The sequence below is a fragment of the Aulonocara sp. 'chitande type north' Nkhata Bay genome, linkage group LG20 (genome assembly GCF_057382095.1).
Source record: "Aulonocara sp. 'chitande type north' Nkhata Bay isolate Kocher_YH1m ecotype deep benthic linkage group LG20, A_spYH_male_GT1.1, whole genome shotgun sequence".
Lineage (NCBI taxonomy): Eukaryota > Metazoa > Chordata > Actinopteri > Cichliformes > Cichlidae > Aulonocara > Aulonocara sp. 'chitande type north' Nkhata Bay.
In genome coordinates, this window is record NC_141363.1 from 11,508,906 (window position 1) to 11,531,311 (window position 22,406).

At 43.0% G+C, this 22,406-nt stretch overlaps 1 protein-coding gene across 4 annotated transcripts in view; it reads right to left on the bottom strand.

The window, feature by feature from the left end:
- Nucleotides 1-22,406, bottom strand: part of agrn (agrin) — a 258,948-nt gene that overhangs the window by 68,546 nt on the left and 167,996 nt on the right. For all 4 annotated transcript variants that reach the window (XM_086278486.1, XM_086278488.1, XM_086278487.1 and 1 more), the window contains exons 6-8: nt 17,920-18,129; nt 13,494-13,697; nt 4,064-4,285 (exon numbers count right to left, since the gene is read on the bottom strand). In XM_086278486.1, coding sequence (XP_086134612.1) covers nt 4,064-4,285; nt 13,494-13,697; nt 17,920-18,129 — 636 coding nt within the window. The remainder of the gene's footprint in view (nt 1-4,063; nt 4,286-13,493; nt 13,698-17,919; nt 18,130-22,406) is intronic.

Below are 22,406 nucleotides of genomic sequence, written 5' to 3' on the forward strand. Positions count from 1 at the left end.
AAGAAAACCTTTCTTCCTTTGGATGAGGACCTGCTAATATTTTGTCAAGGTCCCCTTGGAGTCCCAGAGATCTGATGTTAGCAACTTTGCACTTTAACAGTTTGTGCTGCTGTGTTTGGACAAAGTGTTTGTGGAGCTGAAGGTGAGAAGGAGGAACAGGAGTGGGTTGGTAGAAAAGTGTCCTTGAAAACATAAAGAACTGACTCATTGAACAGAAAAAACAACAACAAAGACCCTCCAGCTTTACAGCATTTTTTAGATAGCCTTACTGGGGAACACCTGAACTGCAGCTGAGGGGGTCTGGGAGGAGTAGTACCTCAGGATTAAACAGAAAGAAGCATGCTGCTTTGTGTTTTGAAGGCTTGTGAACATGCCTGGGTGATAACAACTCCCCTGTTGATGCATGCCTGGCCAGTACACTATTAACTCTGCCCCCCACTTTCTTTGCGCCTCATCATCTTATTTACCTCCATCTCCTTTCCTATGAACATTTATCACATTCTCCTCCCTTTTTCCCTCTGCCCTCTTTTATTCTCTCATTTTTTTCTCACAGGCTGCCTCTGTGACCTATATTTCTTACTCAACTGAGAATATCATTTCCAACACCTGTGGGAGAAAAAAGGGGAAGTTGTTATTTCTGTTTCTCAAATGATTCAGGCACCTCTGCTCTCATCTGTTTGGGTAGTCAGCATGAATGGGCTTTTTTCCTGGGGTGACTGATATCCAGCTGGGGGGTCTATTAACCAAGTGTACCTCTTCCAGCCCCTGTTACAAGGTGGCCCGCCACTCCAATGCAGGAGGAGGAAAAATCTCTGAATAATAACAAATGTCACTCATATTGCTATCAGGTTGCACCTGAGCCATATAGATAACCACTATGTTTCCAGGCCGGAGGGATAGAAATGAAATTATGTCTGGGCCCATGAGAGGCAATAAGCTCCCCACACACACACACATACACAGTTAAGTTCCCTGTTGTGGCACTTCTCTCACCCGCTACACTATTGCTACCCTCACAGCCTCACCTAAGCTCCTACTTCTGAGCCTGGCAGCCATAAATATGACAGCGTACACACTATAGAGCATTTGGATGGAAATAACAAAACGGCAACAGTAAACAAATGCATCCTTTCCTTGGTGAGTGTTCTGGAAATCATATAAATGAAATAATATAAAGACCAACAGTACTGCCGCCCCTCATCTCTTTATATTTTGTTAGGAAAATGGGAAACAGGTGCACCGATTTATTCAAACAAATTCAAATACACATGGAAATACACAAAGTAAGACAACAGTAAAGTTTGAGGTTTTACAGTTCTAATAAGGCTGAAAGTTAATATTTGGTATGACCACCTTTATTATTCAACTCAGCCTGAACTCTCTTATGTAGACTTTCTGTAATGTCTTTAAGTAGGAATAGTTCTTCCGGCTTCCTGAAGGACATTCAAAGCTCTTCTTTGGATCTTGGCTGCCTTTTGTTCCATTCTCTATCATGATGATCCCACACTGCTTCATTAATGTCGAGGTCTAGGCTCTGGGGAGGCCAGTACATGACTGATAGTGTTCCACTGTGGGTTTTCTTTTCTTTCCAGGTATGCTTTTACTGGCAGTTACACTGGCATTTCGTTTAGAGAGGTTACACCATGTTTTACAGATGAATGTAGACACCCACCTCTCTACTGACCTCCTCTGTACAGTACAGTAATGTATATCCTGATGTATAAGACCCGTTGCCACTTTTCAGTCCAACTCCTGTTTAATTTGGCATATCTCAGCCTTTTCTCGCTGTTTACCTCACTTAAAGATGGCTTCTTGATGGCCACTCTTCCACTGGGACTATTTCTGATGAAGGTTTGGTGAGCATTAGCTGAAGGTCCAGATGCATCTTGGATCGTTTCCTATGTCTCCTTATTGTTTTCCTATTTCTTAAGGACATGACTTTTAGCTACAATTGATCTACTGTAGTTGTTTAATCCTGCCAATTATTCTTTTGTTGTTAAAGCTGTCAGATTATAACTCTTAGGTAATTGCCTTTTTGGTATGAAATTGAGTAAATCATAGCAGTGTAAAGTGGCTTAACAAGCAAAAAACACTTATCTGAAAATGGTCAGGAACAAGGTATGGACTCAAAATGTGTGAAAAAACAGCCAATGTCCAAATAAAAATGACGAAAGAGCTTCTGGAGAATTACTGACAAAGAAAAAACACATATATAAGAAGGTCTGGCTTCTTGGAAATAAAATCTAAAGAAATGAGGGGGGGCTCGAGACTTTTGCACAGTCTGTATATTTTATAAGCCTAATTATCACCAGTGCTGCTGCTCTTCTGCAGTGCAAAGGTCAGACATTCTCATTTTATTCACCTTCTTTCTGTGCATATATCTTTAACACTTAATTCCTATTCTTCCTACTCCACCTGAAGGCAGCACATATTGTTTCGCTCCTTTTCTGCCTCGTGAACCTGTATAGTATATTAGTGAAGGGAATAGCTGGTGATAATTAGGTGAGATAATAGCTTAAGTCAGTCAGTTGTTATGGTGCTGAATAAAAGCCCAGTAAAGCTGTGCAAACAGCCCAGAAATAACCCACATTATCATCGCCATCATTTCTCGGCTGGCTTGCACTTGGCAAGCCAATGCCTCAGCATTTTTATGGCACCATTGCGCTGACGCAGGCCTGTTCCTCTGGGAGCCAAGAACCATCCATAGTGCTGGATTACACACAGAGTCCCTCAGCCCTGCCAGCTCGTCCTGCCTCTCGCTTTTTAAAATAAAGACTATTCATTACCGCGGAGGGACTCCGAGCCGTCTACCTGTGGTGTGGCACTGACGGGCCTGCCCACCAACTGAACACTGCTTTAGATCTGTTTCTCTGCGGCATACATCCTTACACGCTGGAGTTCAATTAAGAGAAAGCTGGGAGGGGAGGATGATAGATGTAGTACACAGGCAGGCAGAGAGTCCACATAGCAACTCTCCAGGAACTAACTCTGTCATTCTAAGTATAAAACTCTAAAAAAACGAGCTCTGTTAAAAGACTTTGGTTCCTTTGTGCAAAAAATAAAATAAATAAATAAGTAACAACCATAAAATCTTTTCACACTTTAGATCACGAAGAGCAAACTGATTGTGCTGCACTCATCATGTTTGAAACTGCTCATCTCATCCACAAATACAGTACTGCAGAGGCCAACAGACTTTTGCTGTCGTCAAAATATGCAGGAAAAAAAATCTATTGCATTAAAATTGAGTTACACAGACAGTCTGGCCATGGGGCTAACAGCCACTGTACTTCTGCCCAGTTTGAGTAAAAAGTGAATGACTTGATTGTAGACAAGCAAGAATACTCAATAACCAATTAGAGTCCATGGGAAAATTGGCGTTGCAAAATGGCCACGGAGTACTCACTGAGTGGCTTTACCAAGCTGCAAAAACCTGTCCATATGGCTGTGTGCCAGCATAGTGGGTATAGAGATATTTTTACCACTTGAAGCTCCACTGTCGCTGGTATACTAATGACTAGCTGATACTCCGGCAGTGAAAGACAAAGCCAAGTGACTCATGTAGCCAATTACAGAAAAATATGCACCGCGCTCTGTTTCATCAAAAGCAAAGTGCATCTTCACTTAAAGGTCAAAACGGGCAAATTGGAGTTGTGGTGTTGCTATAGAAGGGCTGATGATGAGCACAGAGGAACAGATAAAGAGTAACGGACAAGGGATCATGAAATTCATCAGTGTGTTAAGTATTGATTTGCCTTTGCTGGATTTGAAACGGCTCCCAGTGGGGTCACACATGAATATAAAGTTATGTGTGTTAATTGTTAACGTCTGTGGATTATAATTTTGCCTCTCCGCATTGTGGTGCTATTAATTAATTTGCTAAATCATATTCCGAGATCCTTCCATGTCTGTAAGCTATGATTCACAGCATTTCACAGTCATGTCTCCTCACTATAGCTGACTGCATGGGGCAATGTGACCGTACGAGCATGACGTTAATTTGAAATTCATTACTGAGATGCAAGCACTTTTATATTTGGGTTTTGTGACAGTGAGTACTCACCGCAGGGTCCTTTGTGTTGGATGCTGATTTCCTTCTGCAGCGCACAACCCATCAATCGCATCTCGCAGGGGCTGCCGTAGGTCTGGCCGTCGGATCCGCACACGGGGTCGGACGTTTGCGGGCAGGCTTCGGAACACTCGCACACCGCTTCGTTGTTCTTGACCACACACTCTGCCCCGTGACTGCACGCTACATGCAAGCACGGGCTCGGTATGTTGAGATCTGAAGGCCGACCACCCAAGAGACAGAGATCACAGTTAGAGGCATGGTAGCAAACAGTACAGCCTTAGTGGTCGGGGAGAATATAAAGTTGAGGTTGGAGAGAAGTCTGGGGTTGCAAAAGAGCACAGGTGATAGTGAGGTAAGTTAGAATATCGCTACAAATAGAAGCGCTGGTTTTTGTGTTAGAAAGGGTTTAGGGAGAAACAGAGATATGATGGAATATGCAATGCAGCCCTAGTCCTGTGTCACCTCAACTTCCTTAGTTTCCTATGTCATTTCCTTGCCTTTGTACCTATCCTGATGTATCCTGAATCTTTGAAGAGTCCACGGAATCCAGAGGCACGAGGACAGTGGATAAAAACATGTCCCTGTAGCACAATAGAGATGAAACAGCCTACGAACAATGGTTGCACTGCCTTTTTTTTTTCCTGCGCGTAAACGCCTGGATTAATTGACGTTCCCAGTGTGCCCCTTCAAAGGCTGCCATTTGCATCTCAGTGAGAGCCATTGCTTCAGCCAAAGCTGGTTGAACTGACATGCAGGAGCAAGAAAAGGAAGAGCACCAGGGATAGAGTTTGCTTTTTGAGAGAGTGAGAGAATTAAAAAGAGAAAGAAATAGGCGAAAAGAAGAAAGAGCCCTCTGCTTAATAATTCAAAAAAGGCAAGCTCCTGGGCAGAGGCAGATATGAAATGTGAACATCAGAGAGAGGTGTCTGCCTCAGTCTTTTCTCCTCACACGCTAACTCCAGCATGACTTCATTAAAACGAGGACAGGATTTTGTACCCATGGTTCTGGTAGCGGCAGATGGGTGTAGGCCAGGGCCGATAAAACCTGACTTGATCAGAACAGAGTGAAAACCTGACGAAAAAAAATGGGCGTGAACAACGCTTTGATCACAGCCTCCCATCCCATCACTTCTTTAAAGCTTTATGTACCAGGGAAAATATTATATGGCATCGTGTGCTCTCTGAGTCGGGGGCGCCGGCATGCGTGCGCGAGCGCTGCCGGCTCAGCCCGACGGTCGGAAGATTGAAGCCTTAGGTGGGATGGTGCGCACTCCGGTATCGAGAGCGAGCGAAAGATGATAGCCTGGCGCCGTAGTGGTTTTCATTTAGAAAGTTTCACGCATGAGGAACGGATCCCTCTGCTAAATGTGGTGTGTCTGCAGATTAGAGGAAAACGCAGACGGAGGCATCAAATAGTTTCTGATGAGAAGCCGTGGTTGAAATGGAAAGTGGTGCCGTTTCACAACCAAAGCGAAACAAAACTTGCTTCCTCCTTCTGCGCCTCCTTTCTTGTGAGCTTTGGTTAGATGAGTAGAGGTGCTGTCATGGAAACTGCCCTTTGTAATGACGCCACCCATGGCTCCATCATTATTGAGACCATTATGGGATTAGATAGTAACACGGGGGTGTTGTGGGTGGGGGGCTGACTTGGCATGTGCGAAGCCCCATGATTCATTTATCAGCTCAGGGATGTTCAGCTGAGCCTCAACTCGTAGCGCTAACACGAGGGGGGAAATTATCAACTGATAACGCAGACGGTGGCAATTAGCTTGTTGCACTCTGATGAAAGAAAGGGGGTATGTGGGATAAAGATCAGTGTTATCTACATAAGACAGATCATTTGGCTCATCTGTCTGAATTATGATCACTCCTGAGCTGAACTGCAGATATTAAAATAAAAATGAGAGCAGATGTAACATAGTTTGTCCACGACCGCCTACTTTTTTCCCACAACTGTAATTGAGCAAATCTTTCCCGATCTCGAGCGCGGGCGCTCTCATTTCCGAGGGCGAGTGTTTCAGATTAAAGGGTGAAACACCGTTATTGATTTCTGCGTTGGGAAGGCGAGCTGGCTTTTCAAAAGAGCTCGGAGGTGCCACATAAATATGAAAGCTGCTCAATGCCGCTTAATTCGGTGCCGCTTCAAAAACAATTGATTCCCTGTGATCTCATTTCAACGCCTTGTGTCTGTGTGTGTGTGTCTCCAAGTGCGTGTAACCGTTGTACGCTTGTGATCCGAGCTTAACTGTACAACCTTGGCCTGCATTAAAGTTCACCAGCCCACTTCCCAAGGACGGGCTCCTAAAACACAACTGCAGCCTCCGATAAGGCCTTTGTCTCCCATTCTCTTTGTTTCACACTCATAAAAAAGATGAAAGAATTCCCCTCCAAAACTATTTTTTTTATCATCCTCCACCTCTGGGGGGCAAAATTTCTGCCTGATTTATTAACTGGAGACAATATACGAGGGTGAAAAAAAAGACAATCTCCCCAAGTGTAAAAAGAATCTTGTGACACAGTTAAAAAAAGAACTGAAGCTGTCTTTTTACTTTCCCTTGGATGCAGGGAGAAGCTTTGAAATGGCGGGCCTAAGCTTGGTCGCTCACAAGCCTTTTCCAGCTCTCTTTCGCTCTCTGGTCTTCTCCCAAATAGAAAAATCCATCTCTTCATGCATGTATCAGTCCTTCTTTCAGGCAAGTCCAGAATACACTATAGTTTCTGGCTTTAAAGTGTTCTGTTTTATGCACGAAAATTAGCTTGACAGTTAGATGGGAGGTGCCAAACACATAGCACAGTAGCCAAGGCATTGTTTTAGTGGCTGAGCAGGTGCAGTGAATTGTCTCTCATGGATAGAGAAAAGTGGAAGGAGAAGAAAAAAGGCACGAATACTTTTCCCTCTCTCTATTCTCCAATCAAGGATTCAGCTCTGCTAGTGTGTAATCTGCTCTGTTTCTGTACTACCACACCGGCTGACAGGACTTTACATTCCGGGTGTCGCCTCAGTCTGTATCCTCTCCTGCTAGGAGGCATGTAAATTTATCCATTTTAATTAGTGCGGTATTTTAATAGCATGCCTCCACTTCAGGACTCAGGAGGGGATTACTTCGGGTTAGGCCGCAGTGTCACTAGCAGACCACGTCAAATATTGAGAGGACACGTTCCTCTGATTCCCTGATTGCTTACCTGTCTGCCTGAAGTCTTATTATTGCTCACTTAGTGGAGTTATATGACAGATAAAGTGCCAAGGACACCACAGTGCTGCTTATAAAGCTTAACGGCTCCTTGTTAGGTTGCGCGATGGCACGGCGCGCTCCGGTCAGACTCAGCTGTGACTGTGGCTGCTGCAGTCAGCGGGCCCACACTGTTAACCCCACCGTAACATGTCGCTGAAATGCTGGGAGATTATTTTGGCGAGCGTTTCCTCCCATCTCCGCTCAGCTCATACATATGTTAATTGGACTTTTCCCCCCTCGGGTCTGTGTGCAATTCCAAATCATTCCCTATATTATGCAGGGCAGTGAATCAGTGTAATCCAGGTGATGCTTGCAGTGGCCAACTGGCAGGAATAATCACCTACAACTGCAACCCATTACAACACAGGATTCCAATAGGGTGCAGCCAATCTGCAGCAAAATCCCGCCTTCTGTGTGTCTCCACTGCCAGGGCTTTGATCCGACTCCCTTTACCTCCCTCACATTAAAAACATTTATGTATCATATTAGTCGAGGGAGAGGGAGGTGCAGAGAAAAGGCTATATTAGCATACAGCAAAAGGCATACCCGCAGGCTGTGTCTGTCTACCACTGAATACTTATCACAGGCAGGAGGTGAGTCGAAGCCTCTTTGTGCTTGTACAACTAAGAATGTGTTGCTCTTCAAAATAGAGACGAGCAAAAATAACACGGGGAGGGGACACAAGCTGGCATCCCCTGATCTTTTGAGATATATCCGTCAGAGATGAGATGATACGCAAATATTGTTGGTCTAATCCAAAAAGGGTGGTGATCTAGTCATTAGGGTGTGTATGTTGCAGGAAGTTTAAAAAAGTAAAGAAAAAACGGCACACCAGTTCGCTTCACTTACTGCATCTCCGATCAAATCAGGAGCTACAGCACGAGGAAGGCCTAGGAAGACATTTTTTAAAAAATGAAAAGAAAACTGTTGAAATTGAAAGAACTGCATGGCTGATCACACCCCAACGGAACACCAAGCCCGCCTCAAGTCACTCCTGACACCCCGTTGACCCACATTTCTCTGCAATTTCTGCTCAATGACAGCCTGCGGGCCGCAGTAAGTGGACCGGCGGTCCCTAGCTGCCGTCAATCAGGCTCCCGCGGCACTTCCTCTAATTAACTTGATTAGCAATAACAGCACTGGTGATCTCAGGCTGACTTACACACTCAGGCTTCGCGACTGTTTGTTAGTCCAATCACAAACGCGCAGGGGGGAGATGCTCATCAAATAAACATGCAAATGATAAAATATTCTGCACAAAGTCTTGACACCTAAGGTGACAGATTTTTTTCTTTCCTGCTTTGCAGAGCTCTTTGTCAATGACAATGTGTCTTCCACTGAGCGATTTTGTGTTAACCTCCAGAGGCGACAGGCAACACATTTCAAGCAACTTGCACTTGCGTGAGCTTTTCTGCACTTGTGATTGCGCTCGCTCGCTCTCTCGCACACAGCTGTGTACACACGAAATGACAAAAGAGCCGCGGATAAAGATTTTGTGTCCTCAAAACCAGCTCCTTCATTTGTTCACTCCTTGTTTATGTGTGCGTGTGTTTCTAATAGGCTGCCTTGTGTTACTGATTTTACTGAATCATTCTCCTTTATGTGCTAAAAAGCAACACTGCTGCTTGTATTTTTGTTTTATGAACAACATAACCACCAATTCAGAGGGCCCTCTCTACTTCGTATTCTGTTAATACCAGACGTGAGGCTAGTACATGAACGGGCTCCAGGGACCTGTGGTGAGCAGCTATGCACTCCTGTAGTCTTTTCCATTGATTACTACTGAATATGCACCAAAATAGCATGCCCGCTGGGCAGGAAGTAAGCTACAGCGCAACTTTGGGCCAAGATAGAGGAGAGAAGGCAAAGATTTAATTATGCATTTTCACTGCAAAAGTAATTAATTTTACACACAGTCTGGTTCCCTCATATCAAATAAATAGATTCCTTTTTTAAAAGGCATTTTAACAAGCACAATCATTTATGTGGGGAAAAAAAGTTGTTGAAAAGATACTTTCTTCCAATTAATGGGCTGTCTCGTGTTGCTTTTTTGGTTTTCAGCTTCAGATTGACTCAGTGTCTTTTTTGGCAGAAAGGCATAGCAAATATACTTCGTAAATACAGGAGCTAGCACTTTAAGTTGCTCTGTTATTTCACATCACTTTTATCAATGGGGAAATTTTATAGAATCAGAATACAATAGACTCAAACATCAAAGAGTCTCCCATCATTGCTCGGTCCTCTAAATATAGCTGAAAATACAAGAACATTTCTGCAACAGACCACGCTACATGCACACTTCCTTGCTTAGTTTCTGCTGATAGCCTGCTGTGCTGACATCATAGAGGACAGAGGGGAAGAAAAACAGGATTTCTTTGCATTAGCCTAAAAATATTCTTGTGTAGTGTGAAACACTTAACAGAGGCCATCTGTGGAGATTTACAATCAATCTCAAATTAACCACTGCAGACATTTTCTTGCATTTTATTCAAACGTCGGATGAAGGCAAGTTCGACTGCACGTCGGGGTTGCAATTATGTTTTAACCTGCTATTAAAACTGTGTGTGTGTACTGTAGAACAGCAACCTGGTCTATGAATAAGTCACACAAAGTCCAGTAAATAATTGAACCTCTTTAAAAGTTGATAGATCTTTTCCTCTGTTGGTGCCAAACGACTCTTATGTTTCCATCTTAGAAACCAAGGCTGCTGACCTGTCCGTCCTCCTTCCCAGCAGTCTACTCTGATTCATTTCCAGCAAAAGTCATTCGCGTGTTTACAGACCTCTGGAAGATTTGTGACTCTGTCTGGACTTAAGTAAATCAGCTAAACATCACGTGGTGTCTTCATCTCTAAATTGAAAGTTTGGATATCAATCAATTTGGGGGGTTTTCCCCCCTAGGGAGGACAGCCGTCAGGACGTTATAGACATGTTGGGTTTCTTTACAGCACAATCCATTGTGGGGGTGAGTACCGGCAGGGGAGGGGTGACATTAAGGGCTGTCACCCACATGAGAAGAGATTTATGACTGTGTCAAAACTGGAGAATTTCATCCGTTTGACAGCTGGCAGAGTGATCGATCACTCCACCTAACCCACCACTCAACCAGTGAAACAAGAGAATGAAATGAAAAAGCTCAAAAATTATTAAATACCACTCATTTAATTGATCAGATACATGAAACTTTGCCTATAATCTTGACATGGTGGGCAACTGAGTGCGTGGGACTGTTTGACACAGCTCTCATTCTGATTTGACCTTTGACAGTACTGTCATGGCTGCAAGTGTGTTGGCACGTGCGTTCTGATAGGCTATCGATTGATTCTTAAGAGAACTCAGTGCTTTGGAAGTCAGTTCGGAAGATGCTCACATCCTTAAATTATGTGCATCTGTCAGGTGAATCTTTTTTGGTTTACAGTGAGAGATCTACACGCTACAAGGTTGAATATAGTTTCATTTAAGAAAGAAAGAAAAAGAAAAATTAAGAGTGAGAGTTCTAATGTGATTAAACACATGGAAACACCGACACACACACACACACACACTCCTTGCATGCATATCATCTGTCTGACTAAACCAACAGTCTCAGTGGGCACCTAGGCTTGCCTCTTTTGATGTTTAATTAAAACCGTATCGGGGGGCGGTGGCGTTTGTGGCGCTGCGTTTTGAAAAATATGCAAATGTCAATAAAAATGCATTAAAGAAACATAGTACCATCCGCTGACGGCTGCGATGCGCAGTGGAAGGGAGGAAAGGATGAAGAGCGAGGAGGGAGAAAAAAAAAAGAGCGAAACAAACGAGGGAGGGGAGGGGGCTGAAATGAGGCAGCATTTGCCAGAAATAATGAAACAGAGCAAAATATATAAGCGCTCGCGCTGCCATTTCCACTATTTAATTTATTCACAGCTCAGACGGCCGAATAATGCAAATGAGTGCGGACAGCAACTCTGAACGTGATTACACAACGCGTCTGTTGGGCCGATTTCTTGTTTGAGGTAATGTCACACCGAAAAGCATGAGCAGATTACTCCAGCTTTATCACGCATGCTGGGCTATCAGCGTTGTGATGGGAAAGAGCAAAAAAAAAAAAAAACCCTGACTCTGAAAAAGATTAACTCAAGACAAGGTCTTCAAATCATCTCTAAAAATGATCACAGAGACACTCGGATACGTAAATGACACATGATTAAAAATATTGGTGCATTCTGCGCTACAGCTTTAAAACAGATGTCATCTTAATTTGGGTGAATCAACCCTTTAAATCAGCCCTTTAACACGAGGAAACACGCTAGACAGAGCGTGTCAGTGCCAAGAACAGAATGGGCCTTGAACATCTTATGATATCGGTTGAAATCCTGCCAACCTGCTTTACACACCGAACCTTGAATGAAGTGTGTGCAGCTTAAGGTTGGCTCACTAAGCTTAGAGGCTAACAAATCTCTTCATTCTTCTTTTATTAACAAAGAGCAATTCACAATACATTCAGCTGGCAGACTTTCACCAGCAAGAATGTTGATATGGGGCAGCTCCGCATTAAATCGGATTTTGTTCAATTACAGTGTTTAATGTTTTGAAAATCATTTATTTTTCACAATATCTGTGCCACCGTGAGACGGTTTAAGCTTAACAGAGAAATTATAGCAAGTAAACTAAAGTGAAGGGGATGGTTAAGGATAGGCAGGGTTGTGGTGATGGTGTTGACCGTTAAGAAGCTGATGTACAACAGGAGAAACCTCTTGTGTTACCTACACATACAGCCACCCTGACCTCAGTCTTTTAATGTTTTCACTAAGGATGTTCTCTGCGTAATTAACATGCGCTCCGCTAGACAGTGTCTATACCAAAGCAAAATCGAGTGGCTTCATTTTTCTGATTTAGCAACATCAGTTCTAGAAGACATAAATGCAGATTTGCACAAAATTTTAATTTTCTAGCTAAATAACACATTCTAAAAAAAGCTGTATAAAATATGATTAAACTATAATTACTACTACTACTAGTAGAACTACTACTAGTGCTACCATATACTTCAGCCCTTCACTGGGTTTCTGTTCAATCCAGAAATGAATTTTAAATCCTCACATACCTGAATGATCGTATTTTCAAGACCTTGTAGGATATAAAATGTTTCATTAAAATGCAGCTGAACTCCAGCCCTACTGCAGGAATCATGCTTACACGTGGTTTGGTGCATTGTTGCAAGCTTTTTACGACACAATCCTGATTGATGGAGCGGGGGGGGGGATTGTTTGGGAAGCTGTTAGGTTGGGATCTGGCGTGCACTTTGAACATGCAATAGGAGATTAATCAGAGGTATGCATCGGTTAGGCAGGTTAGGTTGAAAATAAAACACAGAGAGGAGAGAGGGAGACTTCTCCAACCTCAGGGATCACATCTTTGCTGGAGGGTAAACAGAAGGAAAAGACATTAATGCCACGAAGACAAACAGAGAGACAGAAGTGAGAGGAAAAAGACAGCAGTACAAGACCCCTCCTGTTAGGTCCGCACGGAGCGAGGGGAAGGGCTTCACCCCTGAGAATCCGCTTGATGAGGTCGCCCACTGGGTGACCCCACTTGCCACCTGCAGCCAGACAACCGGGAAGCCGGCCAAATGGACATAGACAGACAGACTGACTGACGCACTGAAACAAGAAAGAATAGCTTTTTTTATGCAAGAAGAGCACACAAGACAAAAAGACAAAGACAAGGGAGGAAAAAACGACAAAAGCCACTGAAGTGGAAGACTGGCACCAGTGAAGGAGTAGAAGACGGAGGGCGGATGAATGAAACATGAAGGTGGCGTTTCATTTTGGTTGTCTGTTTGAGATGCTGGGATGAAGCGTGACAGGGGTGAGGAGATGGATGGGAGGTGAATGGGTGACGAATTGAAGGCACCGTTTTTGTTTTTTGGCACACCCATCCTTTCTGAATGTACACCCCACCCCTCCCCCACTCAGAGGACATCACCCAACCGTTTCAGATACTTTTCAGGAAAGTTTTAAGTACAGACGAACGTACCATCAGCCTACACTCTTCAGCAGGAAAAACAGACTGAAATTGGATTACAAATACACAGAGAAAGACACACCAAGACAGGGATTCAGCACTGGTTTGTGCGAAAGCCAAAGAAGGAGGAATCCCAACCACCAGGTCACCACCCACCCTTTCCTAGTCTCCAGCTCTACTCACCACAGGGTCCTAGGTGCTTGGTGGCGATGGGGGTCTTGCTCAGGCACTCCGCCTTGCGTCGCATACAGTCATTGGTGTATGTGTTACCATCCTTCCCACACAGAGGCTTGTAGGTGCCGTCACACTCGATGGGATCACAAGAGCAGCGGGCACTCAGCTGTTCCACCAGACACACACCATAGAAGGGACAGTCCTTGCATTCGTCTGCAAGAAAAACAAAACAATGCAGCTTCTTTGGATTGTACAGGGGATAACCCTACTTTAACCCTTCCCCCCTTACAGACCCACCATTCAGTGACCCTTTTTTGCTCTATGTGTGAACATCTGCTTTCACTCATTTATTCATTTTTTTCCTTTAATGTGTACAGAGACTGATTAGGCTTTTTAGTTTCCAACTGCCAATTTTGTAACAGCATGACAGACTGATCATCACAGATGAAAGCACTGAAGAGGTACTTAGCAAACATAACAACAACAAAAAATTGAAGCTAGAGAAGTGTCAACCTGTTGTTCTTCCTGCTGTGTTAACTTGCTGATACAACCATAAGGACATAAACCAGGCTATAAATCATCCATGTAGTAATTATATGAATGTTTACTGTTGTTTATGGAGATAGGTGATGTTAGCAGAGGCTTTTGCAGAAATTCATGAAAGAAACACATCAGAGATTCATATATTAGCCGGCATGCTACATGTGCTGCACAAAGTGGGTTGGGCAAAGTCTGTGATGATTGCATTTTGTCCTTACACCAAGCATCTTTTTCTACAGCATATATAAAAATGATTGCAGCACCCTATTTGCCAATACTTCCAGTATATCTGCAGAAGGCCCATGTTAGCTGTCAATCTCTGACAAACAACACACGCTGGAACATACAGTTATTCTATAGACTGGAAATGACATGCTCAGATCAGCCAACACACCAGTGTTTAGGCAGTAGTGCTTAAAAAGAAGTCGGACCACATTTGTTCCTGTCAAGCAGATTATTTGATGCTTAATTTGTTACATAACCTTTCTTGGATGCTGGATTCTTAAAAGACACAATCACAAAAGACCCAGTCTTGCCAGGTGACTGCAGTGGTTTGAACCAATCAGCTTTGTATGAGCAAGAAGAAGACGTTCTTACAAAGTTACTGTGATTCTAGCTGCGGTTTGTTGATGTGACTGGTTGACGTTCGCCTGAACTAGACACTGACATACAGAAGGTTCATCTCGTCATCCGCTGTGTATTTTTTGTGCTGTTTTCTTCCCTATAACAAACAAGGATTGCTTCCCAGATGGTTCTGTGCAACAAACCATCTGTCACATCAGGTTATCTGTTCTACGCACATTAGGCCACAAAACTGTCCACAAAGTAAGTTCACATTACATTTTACAGGGAGTAATCGACTAGAAATGATAGCTAAAGCCAAGAGTAGTGGCTGGATGAATGAGAGTGAGTACCAGAGGAGTTATTAGACATATTTTTTTATAATAGTTATAGCTTTCGCTGCAGTTTAAAAGCTTGTTTGGGAGCCAGTTTAGCTCAGTGGGTGAGTGGGTGACCATATGTTACACGGCTAGAGCGCAGCAGCACGAGTTCAAGACTGACCTGCGGCCCTTTGCTGCACATCCCTTCTCTCTCCCTCAACTTTCCTGTTTATCTTCAGCTCTCTACTATCAAATAAAGGCTAAAATGCCCCCCAAAAAATGATATTTAAAAAGAAAAAAACGGCCTGTTTTTTCCATTTCCATTTCGTTTTCTGGTTTGCCGCTAGCAAAAAATAAGCAAATCTAGTAGCCTGCACTATGAAGGGACACCTAATAAGACTGCAAATACCCCCCAAAACCTTACTCGATCAGCATGCCTGTGCTCCCCTCTAACTTTAATAATAAAGTTTTGCAAAAACTTTAACAAAAAGAATAATCATGAATTTCATTTTAGGGTCATGTTTAAGTCTAAACTATTAAAGTCATACCATTTTGACTCACTAAGCAGAAATCTACTATGGAAATTAAGAAAAAGCGAAATACTGGTAATGTGAAATGGCAAATTTGCCACTGAAGTGAGAAAATTCAATTTGAGGCAAGCCTCTGTTCTGGAGGCACTTGAATTTATTCCATTCCTGATCAGTGGATCAAATTTGTACACCAATTCAATTCCTTCTTCTCTTCTCTTTAAAAGCCTGTCATGCCACACTTAATTACATCGGCGCTGTATCAGACTGAAAGGGGTACAAGGATGTGCAATGTCATGGTTACAAGTCGAAATGGCCATTTTCATTAGTTACCAATTTGTAATTTGCTTAGGGATATGATTTCATGGATCTCTGTTTCAAATTGAATTATTCTTTCATTTGAAAAGGCACAGCAGAAAGAGAGGGAGGAAAAAAGGAAGAAAAAAAAAGTCCATCCCATTGCTCACATGCATGAACATGTCTGCATGCACACACACTCTCATACAGCACACACAACGCTACTTAGGCTGGGATTTGGGCAATTTTAAGCCCTGACGCTAACATCGGCCTGTCAAGCGGAGCAGAGAGAAGAACCAGGCTGTATCAGCCTCCGTTGCTGACCATACCAAAAGACGTCCTGCGGTGATCTGTCCTTGGTGTTGTCAGGGGGTTTTAATACATGGGTGGGGGTCTCCGCACATTACTGCTGTAAACCCGTAGAGCTGTAGCTTTGTGGGACTTCAGTAACAACACACCAGGAAAATTGGATTTCCTCCGATGGCTATCAGACATACAGTAAAGGCTGACAGCTCTTTGTTGACTACGGCCTAAACCTCATGTTGTAATAGCACAGATAACAGCCCTGGGGGCTCTTATCAGGCTGGAGGAGGCTAGTGCTAGCATGGATATAATACAGACCCCGAGACCCGGCAGTAATTTATCTCTCTGGAACACAGCTTTAAAGTTTGATTTTGATGCTAGTCTACCTGTATGTGTTAAAACATTGGCTGAAAGTATTTCAATTCTTGCATAATATATGGTAATACGATAGCAAGGTTTCACTGATACCATATATACCACGCATATATAACCCCGACAAGCCAAACATTTTCACTGGCTGCTTTCCTTGTTGTCCTTTTTCTTGCTGGGGTTTCAATAGAGTGGTTTGTCCAGACTGAAACACAGACTTCACTATTAATATTAGTTGGCCCTTGTAATACATTTGCAAACAAAGTTTCCCATCATGCAGATTCTGAAATCAAGCAGACAGTTGTGTAGTAAGTAAAGTAAAGTCTTGAAATATCAGTAGATACACAAGACATTTAAATTTATGTCACTTTTCCTACTGCTAGAACCTGCTGTAGATGCGGGGTGGGCAACTCCAGGCCTCAAGAGCTGGTGTCCTGCAGGTTTTAGATGTGTCCTTGAACCAACACAGCTGATTTAAATGGCTAAATGACCTCCTCAACATGTCCTGAAGTTCTCCAGAGGCCTGGTAGTGAACTAATCATGTGATTCTGGTGTGTTGACCCAGGGTGATATCTAAAACCTGCAGGACACCGGCCCTTGAGGCCTGGAGTTGCCCACCCCTGATCTTCAGCAAGTCTGCTCTTTTTAAGACACCGTGTCAAGGCTGCTCAAATACGATTGGTCAGCCTACAACAGACTACAAATGAGACTTAAGTGAGCTTCTGCATAGTCACATACCAATATAGAAAGATATTATATTGTTGAATTTTACAAATACCACGAAACAGAAATTTGGATAAGTCAAATAACAAAAGACCAAAAGCAGGGATGTCTGACTCATTCTACATGCACTCAGTTTTGATCTTAAGTGGGCCGGACCAGTGAAACTGCCCTTTCATTTAACTACACATTTAATGCAGGAGATTTCTTAATATATGAAACTTCAACTTTAAGAGTTTCTCTTACTTTTTCTACACGATAAATAAATGCTGCTGTAGAAATGAAAGAAATGTAGAAACTGAACTTTCTATAGCTCATAGTGAAAGAATACAAACCTTTGGCCGTGGGGGAGGTCTCTGTGAGCAAGAAAAGCTAAAGTAAAAACTATTAAAATTCATTAAAAAATCCAGAATCTATGCCCTCCTTCACATTTTCCAAAACCAGAAACTGTGAGCCAGATTGAAGTCTTTGCGGGACAGATTCAGAGCCCGGAGCCTTATGTTCAACAATTCTGACCTAGACAGACAAATGGCTACTCCCTGTTATACCTGCACGCAGATAAATTACAATATTTGAATTCATCTCATCTTATTATGTTGCATTTTTTTTAGATTATTAACGGGGAGAGAAGGGCAAGGTCTACTAAATCTCTGTTTCACGCAGCATAAAAGAATCCTTTATATAAGTCATGGCATTTGAGTAATTTTATCCCTTGCATCACTAAATGTATTTCCAAGATGTTCTGGGATCTGTATTGAAAGGGTTGCACACTTTAAAGACAACAAGCTTCGGCCTTACCCAGCGTTGTGCACTGTCCTGCATGGATCTTTCTGAGCGTGACGCCTTTCTGGATGCCCGTCGCCCTCATAGCGCACTCACTGGGGTACGTCCGGCCATCACTGGCACACAGAGGCTCATCGCTTAGGGGGCACAACTCGAGTGGCACAAATTTCAGTGGCTGGCGGGTGAGAGGCTCCACGCGGCAGTTCAAAACGTTTTTGCACGGATCTGTGGAGAAAGAGTGAAGAATGTGTACTGCAGTACAGCATATCATACAGTACAATACGACAGGGAAGGAATTACAGTTTGTCACTTTTGCTAAAGCACAGAATCCCATTCTCCGATTCATGCTATCAAACTTCCATTTATCGAATAAATGACAGAACAGTTTTCACCTAGTTAGACACAATTTGCAGATCTCGTTTAATCTTTTCTCTGAATCTGAAATTCTCACACTTCACCACAGTGATGCACCTGTGATGCATAATACTAACCACTGGAGGCAGAGATTAAACACAGCTACAGCAGAAATGTAGTTTTTCTTTTTTTTTTAAACACAGTGACTCAAATATGTGAATAGTTGCTGCTAATTATGTAATGAAACTTGTATATGTTAGGTTGCAAAGGTAAGTGGAAGGTTGATACTAACAATGGAAGGCAACAAGCTGAGAGGCGGAGGAGGAGGACTACAAGAACGAGCACAATTTAGAGCAGTCATTTTCAATGATCTTTGCTGAGCAGCTGTGATAGACCATGTTTCTGCAATATGAAAACAAATAGAAGAAACCTCTAGTAGGAGATTTATACATCGCCAGCTACGACTTACTCGAGAAACCACCGCCTTTGGTATTTTTCACACACAGAGCTAATATTGCTTTTATGAGTCTTACTTCTTACAATTACGGTCCAGTTCAAAAGTCTTTTGTTCAATTTTGCTTCCAAGGGGCCAGGCCTTTTTTTTGTCATTTAAAAAAAAATGCACGTTTGGCTTTTTAGCAATAACAGAGTGAAGAGAAGAAGCTGGAAGAGAAAGACAAGGAGAAGACAGGTTAGATTAATACCCAGGCTTCTGCTTTAGTCTTGTAGCATGCGGGTCACCTGATCAACTTGCTGAGCTGAACCACCACCCTCTTGTAATTTCTTTACGGTGGTCTTGAGCAGTGCTTCTCCAGGCTTTCTGGAGATCTTCCAGAGTTTTTTCTTTGAACATTGGCTGCTTTTTCACTCATTTTTGTTTCATTTTCTAACTCCAGGGATTAACCTGTGTTGTCTACCAGAACATTCTCATTCTCGACACGTAACATACCGACGATTTGTCACGTCCCAAGGCGTCCAATGGGAACGCGAAAGGTAACCTTCCGTGTCCCTATGACATGCGCCCGGTTGTGGGTGAAATCCAATAGAATGACGGTCCCGGTGGTAACGCACGTTCCAGACGTGTATTCGAGCCCTAACCCTAACCATAACCTTATCCCTAACCTTAACCACAATCGTGTTAGATAGTGTTTTCCAAAGCGATTCATGATGAGAAAGTAAAATAAATGTATATGTGTAGATTGAATCCAAACGGGTTTCATGTTTCCTCCTGTTTCCGAACGCGTAACATAGGAATGTGTTGGGTGACTGAAAGGTTTGTCAATTTGTCACAAAAACACATAATTAGTTCTCATTTCTTTTACTCTAAATGAATCTACAAAAAAGATAACATGGTTTGACACAAAAAAGCTGTATTTTTGCACCAAAAGGTGACTACCAAAGACTTATTAGCTAAAACTTGGCATTACCTTGGTATGGTGTGTAATGTATCCTTAGGAAATTGAGGAAACTGGACAAGTGGAGGCCAAAAGAACAATTAGCAGACGTAAAAAATATTTCAACAAAGGCCTGACAGAGGCACTGAAAGCATCTAGACCTTTAGTTGATCCATCTAAAGGTCTGGATCAGGGGTAGGCAACTCCAGGCCTCGAGTGCCAGTGTCCTGCAGGCTTTAGATATCACCCTGGATCAACACACCTGAATCAAATGATTAGTTCGTTACAAGGCCTCCGGAGAACTTCAAGACATGTTGAGGAGGTAATTTAGCAATTTGAATCATCTGGTGGATCAAGGACAGATCTAAAGTCTGCAGGACACCGGCACTCGAGGCCTGGAGTTGCCTACCCCCGGTCTAGATCTTCATTGAACAGTTGATCCATCCACTGTTCAATGAAGCCTCATCAGAAATAGTCTCAATGGTCTCAATTCTAAAGCAACAGAAACAGGGACCAAAGCTCCTACAGAGTGGTGAACCCAAACTAACAAACTAAAAAATTTTGGTTTAAATCATTGTCAATATGTAGATAGGTCAGGATAAAGGTGCAACAATGAATTTCTACATGTATCTGTAAAATATGGTGGCGGCTCTGTCATGGTTTGGTGCCACATTTCATCCAGTGTCGTCGAGGATCTTAACAACAAATGATGGAACTATGAACACAGGAAAGTACTGTGAGAGTTTGATTCACCATGTACGTGGAAAGCATCTGATTTGGAAAAACTTAATTTTTCAGCACGACAATGATGCCAAACAAAGAACAAAACAAACCAAGATCCAAAGAAGAGCTTTGAATGTCCTTCAAGAAGTTTGGAGAACTATTTCTGATGATACTTCAAGAAATTACCAGAAAGCTGAGACTGTGTTTCCTCATTTCTGTTGTACTGTAATGCTCAGTAGTGTTATTATTTTTGACAGCAAATTATCTAAAAATATTGTGTAGTTTTGAGCTTTTCATGCATTTTTGTGTGTGTGTGTTTTTTCTTAGAAGAGTCAAAGGTTTTATGAAAGTAGTTTGAAAATTGGTTCTTGTGTTTAAAGCTTGGAGAAAAGGCCATAAGGTTTCAGGAAATGTGTCTTAGAATTTGTGAAAAACTGTAATTAGACTCCGAGGGAACATAATCTAAAACATCTGTGATCATTTTTGGTTCTGTGGAAAAAAGTGAACAATGCTTGACTGGCAAAAGAAAAAAGCAGCACAGTCTGGATTAATTGTGTTCAAACTGGCAACTCCTTTCAAAGAAAACTTTTTAAGTCCTGTTAGATAAAGTGTTGGTAAGTCATCTTTTAATTAGCGGCGAACAGTCTTATAGCTATGATATGTCAGCTGAGAAGAGAAGAGAAGAGGAATATCTGCTTCACAGATATTATCAGTGGCCCGGCAGCTGAGAGCAGCTCAGAGTAGGACCTTGGATGTGAAGGGGAGACAAGGAAACAGATGAAGAGACGATCGGTTTGATTTGCTCTCTCGCACCTCCTTCCTTCCAGGGGAGTGTTGGTCTGGCACGCTTGGCCCTATCAGTCCGTGATCATAATGGAATTGGTTTGTGGATGTGTGTGATGGGGGTGTTACTCCTTGAAACAGGAGCCCAGGCTTTATCCTGCTCGCCACGCTTTCAGCATGTGGGAAGACAAAGGATTTATGTAGCACCGTGACATATTAAATCACTGCCAAGCTGCCGGCGAGTCATTCAAAACACACCAAGGATGAAACACCCTATCATCGGGAAAGGAGTAGAAAGAGAATGAGAAACAGAGAATAAGGGAGAATGGTTTCCAGAGACCTCTGGCAGCAATACAAAGAGTGACAATGCTGGGACAGAAAAAGGGACGGAGCGCTTTGGCTGCGTGGGGGTGGGAGGCGGAGTGACCATAGGCCAGGCCTCGGATTGTTTTCTGTGTGCACAATACAAAGGCTTGCAGAGACTTGCAACTGAGCAAACAGGGGTTTTATCGTAATGCACGCAGCGTCTCTGCATGACGCAGTGCCTGACCCGCCAGCCAGACCATTATCTGAGAGAAAGACCATTACTACCCATTAAGCGAGAAGAACAGCTTCTAGAGTCCATGCTTTTCCTCTAGCTGAGCAAGTGGGGTGATTACAAAAAGAATAGGTTGTTTTCTGTAAAAACTAGCAGTGCAGATAAATCAACAGCATTTGCCTGGCGCGGGCTAGCAAGTTGAAATAGCCAATGCTCAGTTGAAATGGCTGCAGGAAGATTTAAAGCACCATCAGGGCCAACCAGTCCCCTGAGCTGACGCCGTCCCCAGGGGAGACGGTGCAACCCGGGTCACTTTGGCCGACTCATGTTGGATTTATACGACCAACCTTCTGCCTGTGGACAAACACATCCATCTCTCGTTGCCTACCACCCGCTCTGTCTCCTGGAGGCTCCTGCTGCTAAAAGACAGAGTTACTATCTGTAGTCTTTCCCTCCGTCTTCCTCGCCACAGAATAAAAAGAGCTAAATAGTCGAGCGCCTTGAAAGTAAACAACAATTGCCTGATGAGAACAAGGATGAGCCAAAAACAACACAAAAAACTGCTCTTAAAACCTATTTAAAGAAAACATCAATCTGCACCGTAGGAGAACCTGTGTGGGGAAAAGCAACCTGAATGAATTAGAGAATTAGAGTGGAGGTGTGCCTTAAATAAGCAGGGTATGTGATAGAGGAACACAAGAGGAAGAGGT